The 11,361-nt window shown below is 37.5% G+C and overlaps 1 protein-coding gene across 3 annotated transcripts in view; it reads right to left on the bottom strand.

The window, feature by feature from the left end:
- Positions 1-111: 111 nt before the first annotated feature.
- Positions 112-11,361, bottom strand: part of LOC105228065 (anaphase-promoting complex subunit 2) — a 172,713-nt gene continuing 161,463 nt past the window's right edge. For all 3 annotated transcript variants that reach the window (XM_049451248.1, XM_049451249.1, XM_049451250.1), the window contains exon 9: positions 112-460. In XM_049451248.1, the coding sequence (XP_049307205.1) occupies positions 251-460 (210 nt within the window). In that variant the 3' untranslated portion in view covers positions 112-250. The remainder of the gene's footprint in view (positions 461-11,361) is intronic.

Raw genomic sequence — 11,361 nt, 5'->3', positions numbered from 1 at the left:
AATCCGCTGCAAACGCGTACATCTTACCGCACATAAAAGCAGTTTGAATATTTTTTGAGAACCATTTTAGTGCCATTTTGAATATATTTAAATACTTTTTCTATATATATATTTTTTTTACATCAAAGCGCTCATAAATTTTTATTTCTTGAAAAAAGTCTTAAGTCATAATTGCTAGTCACTCTAGTTCTACATATTATTCTTTATTTTTATTACAGTTACAAATAGTATACATTCTACTTAAACTTCTTTACATGTTCTTGTCGATCCTCGTATTATAGATAAAACTACGATGTTCAGGAGTTAAAATGGGATTTATGAATTTAGATGTGTTTTCAATACGTTTACGAAAACGATCTCTATCACGGGCAAGACTCTCCCAATGTCCCTTCCTTGCAGACCTATAAGCGTAACTCCAAGCATACATCACATGAATTTCGGGATTTAAATTAAAGCGGACCTGAAAAATAAGAAAATAGGAAATATTGAAAACTTTTATGATGTAAAACACTTACAAAAATTTTGTATTTATAATAATAATTTTTAATATTTTTTTAATAATTCAAAACTTGGCTAAATATTTAAGGATTGCGAAATATTTAAAAAACAGGATTTTGGAAAACACACATAATGAATGGGGCTACTGGGAATATTAACAATTGCTCTAATTCGTCAATAATTTAATTAATATATTAATTTATTTAAGAGTGGGGATACCTCTAGTACCGTCAAAAAATGTAATTTTTTCCATTTTTATTATGGTAGAATGATATGCATATATATATTTACTAGAAAATAAAAATTACTGTATGTAAAAAAAAACAAAATGGTGAAAATATCAACGAAAGAATTTCAAAAAATTGTGGATGTACCTTTGTGTTTCGACATCAAAATAGTTAAACCACTGTCAAAATGCCATTTTTCTCGAAAAAGCGCTCTTTCAGGCACTTGAGTATAAAATTTTCTATAATATACACATTAGTTCCAGTAAATCGGTTAATTAATTCGCTCGTAATTTTGACGGCCCCATAAAAAAAAGTTAGTTTCGAGGAAACGAGCCTCAATGTTTTGGTACTTATACTCTGCCAGCCGCTGCGGGAAGTGCAGTGGTTCTGGGGCCTTTTTCTTCGAAAATATTCAGAGTTATGAATTATATTTTTGAATAGGATTATATTTTTGAATAGTTTTTCAATTGGTTAGAGCGTAAAATATTTTTTAATTTTTTGAAAATTCTAGAGGTATCTCTCCCCATAAGGAAGTGTTTTAAGACCAAATCATCTGAAAATAATTTATAAAGTGTGATTATTTATTTCTTATGCATAAATATAAGCATCTTAGATAAATTCTAAAACTCTCAAATTTTCTTTTTTTTAACACAACATATTTAGACAACATTAAAAATTTATCAAGCACTCATTTCAGATTTTTAAAAACCATTTGAATTATCCCCGCAAAACTAATACGGCTAAGCTGACGTTGAGCAACACGAAAAGCTTAGTCAGAATCGGGAAGGACCTCTCCGAGCCGTTCGATACCAAACGAGGTTTCAGACAAGGCGATTCCCTATCGTGCGACTTTTTCAACCTGCTTCTGGAGAAAATAGTTCGAGTTGCAGAACTCAACAGAGAAGGTACCATCTTCTATAAGAGTGTACAACTGCTGGCGTATGCCGATGATATTGATATCTTCCGTAGGAATGGGTAGAGCGTTGAAGGTGCTCTCAGTAAATTCTGTGAAACCGACCCAGTTAGCTTTGTTAAAGTTAACGAAGGTGCGGTTGTCCGCAGAAACAAAATCGGGAGGTTTCTCTATCGAGATAATCATGGGCAGATGGTCTGATGCAAGAGTTAGCATAGACCGCCAGGTTATGCTATTTATCAGACCACCACTAGCAATGGTAATATCGGCCGAGCTATTACAGGTGCCCATATCTCTGGTGGGGGCTTCGTCATTCATATTGCAGAATGTCGAATCGTCAATCTGTTCCGCCAGCTCCATTTCCCTACGATCGTTTGACAGGCAGGATCGTGGTGCGCATTAAAGTCGCCTAGTACCAGACGATTTTCACCACGAAGTAACGCACCTATATTCGGGTGATATCCTGTAGGGCAACATGTAACTGGGGGTATATGTATATTAAATATTTCGAACTCGACCTCGCCTGACCGGATAGTTATACCCTGACATTCTAGGATAATATCCCTGCGATCAATGTCTTCATCAATTAGACGATGCTGCACGGAAATGTGCAATGTAAAGGCTAGGCCACCACCATTATCTCGCTCGCGATCCTTACGTATAACGTTGAAACCGGCACAACTCAGAAGATCTGAGCGGCTATTTAACTTGGTTTCTTGAGCCGCAGCTGTCGATATGCGTTCCCGGTTCATAAGTGCAACTATCTCCTTGATCTTGCTCTGGAGTCCATTACAGTTGAATTGAAGAATGCGGGCTTTTCGCGGGTGTGGTGATCCTGGGGGTGAGGGAGTGGCGTGTAGGTGGTGTTTGTTACAGCTGTAGAACCTGCAGGGGCGGTTAGAGCAAGTCAGAGTGAGAGCTACGCTGCCTGTTTGAGCTCCTGGGGACCGTGGAGGTCCTCTGTTCGCCACTCGGGATGAGTGCAGATTGCACAGCCGTAGAGGATAGTGTCGCAGTATTGCGTTGGCAACATGGGCCACGTAACTCGGGGTCCACTCCCTATGAGTCTTAAGGCCTGAGCATGTCTTAAGATGGCTCCATTCATTTCATGTGTTACACCTGATCGATCGATCTTTTTTCCCGTTATGTAATTATTTTCATATTTATTTCATTTCAATTCAGCGTTAATTAAAAATGTAAGTATACTTACAAAAAATGAGTGTAAATTCATCAGGTAAGTTAATTTCAGTTTTTAATTGATAAAAATATTATTTAAGGCATTTAAATAGATTGTATCGAACCGTCAACCAACCCAGGTGTGGTAAAGCGAACAAATGTCCTTAAAGCGTCGGTTGATACTTCCAGTGGTTTGATATCAATTCCACTTGGCTTTTATCAATTCACTTCTACGTAAAAGAACTTACCACGAATGTTTATCCGAACATTGGGCAAATTATCGTAACTAAGATTGCTTGAGTGCACGCGCAATTTTAGCTGCCAAAAATACCTATATTAATGACTCAAACTGAAAGATTCAAAGACAAATTACGGGAGGTTTGCACTCATACAAATCGATCGATCGTCTTGACAATGAAGATCTTGATTTCTAAATTCTTTGGAGAGGCTTGGTATGCTGCCGCACCATTTGCGTCTCAAAGTTGGGTCTGTCATTATAACGTTTCGCAATCTTCATGCGCCGAAACTGTGTAATGGAACCCGACTGTTTGTGAGGCAGCTATCGAATACAAGGGAGCAGAGTGTTTGATTTTACGAATTCCTTTGAGTTCCAACGATTTGCCATTTCAGTTCAAACGCATTCAGTTTCCAGGTAAAATTGCTTTTGCGATGACAAAACAGGACAAAAGGATAATCGCTAAAAGAGTGTGGCATAAATCTGGAACCAAGACAAGGTGCCTACCCCTGCGAATGGTAGGCACCTTGTCGTGGTGCAGGGGCTTAGGCGCAAGGCATATTGGCGCCCCCCAATCCTGTGTGGTTGGTGCTGTTAATCACGGACCATGCGGGCTGACGGGTGTCGCATGCGTGCGCTAACCAAGAGCTACCACCTCCTAATCCAGGGTGTTATGCGACTCCCGTGCCCATTGGAACTTTGCAGCCAGGAGGTAAATGTGGCTGTATTTTAACGGAGCCTTCCCAACACCGGGCCGTATTGGGAAGTAACGGTGGCCTTACCGCGCCAAGGGGCTCTGGCGTGGCGGACCTTCCTGTTCCCCAGACAGATCATAGACCCGACAGCTCACCCTGCTGAGCCAAGGATCGTAAGAAAAAGATGGACAACAATACAACACAAAAATAAACACTAAATTTGGATTCGATGACGGACAAAGGGCAACGACAAAGGACAACGGAAGCGGAAAAGGAGATCGGGGCAGCGGAAGGTAAGGGGGGTGGAGGGGCTAGGCGAAATTGGGATGGTAGAATTTTGTATTGACGTTATATTTTTTCTTTTTTATGGGTATAGTTTAGAACATCATCCTCTGATTTCGGAGTTAAGATGGGTATATTAGAATAGAAGAGGTCCATTAGGGGTGAAAAACCATAAGTTAGTGGCAAATATATATATTTTTAATCTGGAGAACCTTCTTTATCCGTATATACCTATTTTAATCACGAAATCGAGCTATGCTTTTTCTAAATACCAGCCTTATGACGATTCCGATTCCTTTGGCGGCCGGGGACTGAGAACAAATTTTGCTATAAGGGGTATGTGTTTATAAGGGACCTTCTGCACAGGAGGAATATGTAAAAATAACAGTTGTATTTTTTAAAAGAATCGCGTTTAAAAATCCAAAAACTTGTTTCAATAACAAATGGTATTTCACATTGTTTAACAAAATTGTTTCACATTTTCATCTCGTATATTCAAATATATACTTTCAACAGTGAAATAAGCTCACATTTCACTTTTACTTCGTTTTTTTTTTTAATCACCTATCATATTCACAGAAGGTAGAGTTTTTACAATTATGAGAAAAACGAGGGTTGCCACATCTTAAAAACCAAATATGAAGAATTTTCCAACCACAGTATTTTCTTTGTTTGTACTTTGGCTCTTTACTACCTACAAACAAATTATTTCCAACATTTTTCAAACTATATTTAAGTATGTGAAGTAATGCTTTGTTCGTTGGAGGCCTTCGGCCGCGCTTTAAAAAAAACCCTGCTCCAGCCAATACCTGGGGTGACTGAAGTATATTCGCGTAGTTCTCTAATAAAATACATATTATTACGTAATCAATGCAGAGTATAAAAGAAACGAACTTTTTTCCCCCTATGTTCCTTTGGATGCTTTAGAGGCGATTTTAACCAATACAGTATTAATTAAATTAAATACTTTAAATACATTGTTGATTTAATATAAATCTATATGGCAATGTACTGCATTTGATTTAAATAAATATTTTCGAAGATATTACAGATCTAAAAATTGCGGGACGTAGCGTATGCGGCGGGGCAAGATTTCGATTCTTTTGGCGCCGCGATTTGAAGGTATAATCTGAAAAAGGATAATTTCTGGATTAAAAAATGTATACGCATATACCCTTCTCAGACTTTTAGTTTACCAGATATTTATATTTAAAGTTCCACAATTTTATATGCAATTCACTCTCATTTTATTTTTATTTACATGACATGACAAATACCAATGTTGTCACATATTGTGTTTTGAAAAAATTATCAAAAAAAATTTCTGTTTAACATATATAGAGGAAATAGTAGAAATGGTTTTTGTATCTTATGTTATTTGATAAGGATAAAAAAATAACCGGAGTGTTCTTAGTTCTTTTGTTTCGAACTACTTTCTGTACTGGCGGACTTGGGCCGCGCTTTAAAAAAAAAATAACTCTGGTCAGTCCTACACCGGTGTGTTCATAGTTATTTTGTGTCGAACTACTCTCTGCACTGGCGGTTGTTGTTGTTGTTAACGGTTAGCTAATCCCCGTTAGGATGGTAAGGGTTGTATGTGTTGTTGTCGAGGTCAACTAACGGTAGGCCCAAGAAACGTGCTGTTTTGACGGGGTCGGACCAAAGGGAGGAAGGTGTTAGATGGGTAGGGTTTGTGGGGCATGCAAAGAGGTGGCCAGTGTCATGCGGGGACTCGTTGCATGCAGGACATACATTAGGTATGCCGGGGTCGATTCTGGATAAGTAGGAGTTTAACCTGCTACAGTATCCAGAACGAAGTTGCGCTAGGGTCACTCGCGTTTCTCGCGGCAACTGGAGCTCTTCGTCTGCAATAGGTGGTGGTTTGACCCCAAGAACGCCATTCACGGGAAGGGAGTCGGTGAAGGTGTTGATGGCTCCACTGTGAATGGCGGTCAATGCCTGTCGAAAGTTTGTTGCGTTCGAAGTCTGGTCGGCGTACTGTTCGATGTCGTCGACATAGTCGAGGAATGAACTCTTAATGCTCCTGGAAGGCGGTTCCGCTCCAAGCAGGTGGCTGCAAGGGTGATTCCTACGGAAACAACCCAGCAGGAACTGCCTGGAGAGGAGTTGATTATGCTCCTTTACAGGTAGCATGCGCGTCTCACTGTGGAGGTGTTCAATGGGAGACATTAAGAGGCATCCCGTCGTGGTCCGGAGTGCTGTATTCTGACAGGTCTGAAGTTTCCTCATCTGCGTACCACTGCATCCAGGCGACCATATTGGTGCTGCATAGTTGAGGACCGGCCGGCCGATTGCCTTGTAAGTTGCTAGCAACGTTTCTTTGTCTTTTCCCCATGTGCTGCCGGCTAGCGACTTGAGGATTTTGTTGCGGCTCTGTACCTTGGCGATAATCGCGGTCGTATGGGGAGAGAAGGAGCATAGACTATCGAAGGTTACGCCTAAAATCTTAGAGTTACTGACAGTCGGAATTTTGACGCCATCGACTGCAATATTAAGTTCAAGTCTATACTCCTTCGTCCTGTTTGTGAATATGGTCGCTGTGGATTTGGTGGGTGAAAGTTGGAGGTTTCGTGCAGTGAGGAAACGAGACAGGTCGGAGAGGTAGCTGTTTACTATAAAGTAAAGTAGCTGTTTACTATAAAGTAAACAGCTGCACTGGCGGTCTACGGCCGCGCTTAAAAAAAAAATAACCCTGGTCGGTCTAACACTGGGTCGGTTCAACACTGGGGTGTCCAGTAGTTCTCTAAATATGAAACAGATTTTTAATTACATTTTCACACAAAGTATGGCAACACTGTTATTTGTCATTAATGTAAACACACAAATCTAGTGAAAATTTGAATGTGCAAAATAGTTTTTAAAGTATATTTATTTTTTTATAAAATACTCAATTAGTGTAAAGTTGTGATATATTTGAATGTGTACAGTGTATATTAATTGAAAAATGTGCGAAAAGTGGGTTAAACATAGTGGAATAACGAGCATTGTTTTCACAATTTTTAACTTCAAACAGAAATATCTCGAAAACTATGAGTCCGAGAAGGGTATACGTGTATTTATTTTTTAATCCTGTGGACCTCCTCTATCCATACGTACCATCAAATCACGGCGCCGGAGGTAGCTGTTCTCCCTAAAGCACTTTGAATTTAGCAGCGATCGGATGCGGTTCATATCGGAACTCTTTTGTGAGGAATATTGAAACGGAAATTATACAAATTGTTGTTGTTAGATTATGAACTTGGGAAGCACCCACTTTGCACAGAGCTTTCGTCTCTATAGGGCGTCAATTGCCTTACTAACACAAGTTGCTTCACAAAAATGCTGTATCTCATTAACTAATAGTCATAATCTATGGGTTACCCACAGTAAAGCGTGGACGGATTCTCTAGTATTATTATATATTACTTGTTTATGTATTAAATTTAGGTAAGAAAATATTCATATGTGTGGTAAGGTTGTTATACTCATTTGAAGGGACACACCTAGTGTGAAATTTTCAAAAAATAATTTTTTTTTTTTATATTTCGATAGGTTATACCTTTAAAAATAACATTCTAAAATTTCGATATCTGAAACAGTTTTTGAGTTACAGCCATTTAAAAGAGTAGCCGCTCGGCTGTTAGATTTTTGCATTGCATTTTTGCATTGGAACTTTGAACGCGTTTTTCTCGAAACAGCATTTTTCGAATTTGCTGCAGTGATTACTCAAAAACGATCACTATCGATTTTTTTTACATGTTCTATATATAGTTCTCCATACAATGACTTATCGATTTTTGATCTGATCAAAAAATCGAATTTTGGCAGGCCAAAAACTACCAATATTTTGGGTAAAATTCGACTATTTTTTTAAAACGCCGCAATATTGTCAATTTTTGATTTTTTTATTAGCCCGGGGGAAACTTTAGTATACCATCCCACGATTTCAGGGTTAAAAGTGACATGGGTGAATAGGGCTGATGCTCCAGATTAAGAAAATATATAATTGTTGCCGCCGCAAACTTATAGTTTTCGAGATATTTGCATTTAAAGTTGAAAATTTTGCAAATTTTATCTTGCAATTTATCGATTTCTAGTAATTATTTATTTCATATTATGCACTTATACTTCATTACATTGTTTCTACATATTTATTTTTTAGTATTTATTTAGTTATTTGCTTAAAATAAACATTTTATATTTTACACAATTTTCATTCCATCCACAATAACAAAAGTATTCCGTGTTGACAGATATTAAGTGTTGCCATAATTACACATTTATCAAACGAATAAGAATGCATATAAAAACTCAAACGCAGAAAACAAATACCATCTACAAATAAATTTTCCATTGTAATAAAAAAGTTTTAAGGCTTATAAGTATGTTTAATCTAATAATTTAATAAAAGGATCATAATGATTATTTGCAATACAACAAAGGTAAAAGATTGGTAAACATTAGTCCATTCGCGCCCCACTTCTTTCTACATTGGCGGCCTTCGGCCGCGCTTCAAAAAAAAATAACCCTGGACGATCCAACACCGGGGTGTGTCAGGTATTTTTTTGAATAAAACTCCTTTTTGGCGTTGGCGGCCTGCCCGATCAAAAATCATGATGTATGAAGAAAAGGGGCAATGATTTATGTATTTGGGGTATAACCCTATTTTTTATTCATTTTTATTCGTTTGATAAATGTGTAATTATGGCAACACTTATTATCTGTCAACATGCAATTTGTGTATAATACAAAATGCTTATTTTAAGCAAATAACTAGATAAATACTAAAAAAATAAATATGTAGAAACAACGTAATGAAGTATAAGTTCATAATGAAATAAATAATTACTAGAAATCGAAAAATTGCAAGATAAAATTTGCAAAATTTTCAACTTGAAATGCAAATATCTCGAAAACTATAAGTTTGCGGCGGCAGCAATTATATATTTTCTTAATTTGGAGCATCAGCTCTATCCGATCATACCACTTTTAACCCTGAAATCGTGGGATGGTATACTAAAACCGACCCACCCGTACAGTCATCGTACAAACAATATGTTTTAGTTTAACAGAAATTTTTTTTAGGTTTCGTCAACAGAGAACGCTGCAATCATGACAGCAGTGGAGGACCTTTTTTGTTTGGCGCCGCCGGAAAAAATATTTAATATTTTCTTTCAAAATTTTTTTCGTGTACTCTTTAAACATGTATAAATATACCCTCAAAATTTTAAAACGATTGATTGACTAGTTTTGTTTTTTTTTTATCCCAAAAAATGCCTTTTTTTTACACTGTCACACTAGATGTGCCCCTTAATTTGAAATATGTATAATTTTTAAGCACTTGCTTTTTTAGAACTAAAATTGCTGAATAAAGAAGAATTTCAGCTGAAAGTGGAGTTTCAGCGAATTGCACTTATTTGCTTATTATCATATGGCAGCGCCCAATTTCTTCATAATTGTTATAACATAAAATTTCTTTCTAAAAACCCTGCAAAAAGTGTAAAATGTTAATTTTTTAAAATGATAATAATTTAATTAATTCAAAAGTATGCGTAAATGTGTTAAATGTAGAGAAATAGCGTGTTGAAATGTTGCAATTTTGGAACTTTAAAGTCGAATATCCCATAAACTAAACATTTGCTGTACAGATAATCCCATATATTTTTTAATCAGGAGAACTTCCTTTTTCCAACGGTACCTTTAGATCGCGACGCCAATGAAATCGGGCCCTCCTTTCTGAACTAATATTGTTAAACAAAGAAAGAGAAATTATAGCGAAAAAGAGGATTTTCAGCAAATTGATCATATTTGCTTATTATCATATGGCAGCACATAAATGATATCCACTACAAACTAAAGAAAGTTATTTTAAAAATTTGCATACATACATAAGAAGTAATATTTTCACAATGCCCCCTGGGGCCAACAATCTGGGTGATAATAGGTTTGCCCTATTATCCTCAGCCCAGAAGACTAAAAGAAAAAAGCCTGAGCAAACAACGTTGGACCCATTTCCGGAACTCCCCATAACAAAGAAGGATGACCCCAAATACCTCGTCATTAAGTCGCGGTATGCCAGTAAACCTACCACTTCCATCTCCTGCTTCGCGACTTATAAAGGTATTCAATCTATCAGTAAAGATATTAACAACGTCTCGTCACTTCGCGATGGCAGCCTACTCCTCCTTGTAAAAAATCAAAAAATTGCTGATAAATTCCTTTTTACTAAGAATCTACCCGGTGCAGGTGCTGTTGAAGTTGCTCTTCACAGCACCCTTAACTCAGTCAAGGGCACAATTTATGCCCCCTTTATTTGCCAATTGAAGGTCTCAAGGAACAAGGTGTCTCTGCAGTCCACAAGTTTAACAAAATAGTTAAAGGCGTTCGTGTACCTACTGGTGTCGTATTATTAACATTCAATAAATATACAGTTCCTAACAGAATTGATGTAGCCTGGAGAACCCTTGATGTCCGTCCGTACAACCCTAATCCTATGCGCTGCAAAACTTGTCAGCTATTAGGACACACCGCTAAACACTGCGTAAAAACTCCTTCCTGTGTCATTTGCAACCTTCCCCCTAACCACTCTCCTCCTTCTGATTGCACCAGAGTTTACTGCGCTAAATGCGCAGGTGAACACCCCTCGTCCTCAAATGCTTGCCCTAAATTTATTCAATCGAAAGAAATATTAAAAATTAAAACTATACACAAATGCACCATGCGTGACGCCATTACCATGTATAATAATCAACTTCCTTCCACCCCATCCCCCTTCTCCTTCGCCAACATGGCAAAAATGCAAACTAACAGTGATATAAATACAAATTCAAAAAATCCTCATAACAAAGATAATACTTCAATATCAAAAAACTCTAACCTCAATAATAAAGCAACAACAATAAAAACTAACAACGATTCATCCTCCGCCAACAATCCATTGCATCACATAGAACTTCCAGAAACTTCAAAGAACTCCCCTCTTCTATACCCTCCATCCTTGGATTCTTCCCCCTCCCCATCTTTCTCTCCTCTTTCCCACATCTCATCGCCCTCCTCACACACCTTATCTCCCCTGGCATCTTTTGCCATCTCCCCTCTTGCTCATAACACCCATCCAACTTCCTCCTCCCTTTCATCTCCTTCACCCTCGTTGATGGAACAATAAATTCCCATAACCTCACATTATTATTTTTTTCTTTTCTATCCATGTTATACATCCTTCACTGGAATATGAACGGATACTTAAATAATTACATCGAACTCTAACTTTTATAAACTCATCATTATTTGTGCCTATTCCCCTCCTAATGAATCTTTCACTTTAAGTTATTTCAA

This window comes from Bactrocera dorsalis, chromosome 3 (assembly GCF_023373825.1).
Source record: "Bactrocera dorsalis isolate Fly_Bdor chromosome 3, ASM2337382v1, whole genome shotgun sequence".
Taxonomy (NCBI): domain Eukaryota; kingdom Metazoa; phylum Arthropoda; class Insecta; order Diptera; family Tephritidae; genus Bactrocera; species Bactrocera dorsalis.
Note: the sequence above shows the minus strand (reverse complement) of the source record. Positions and strands in the feature narration are given on the sequence as shown.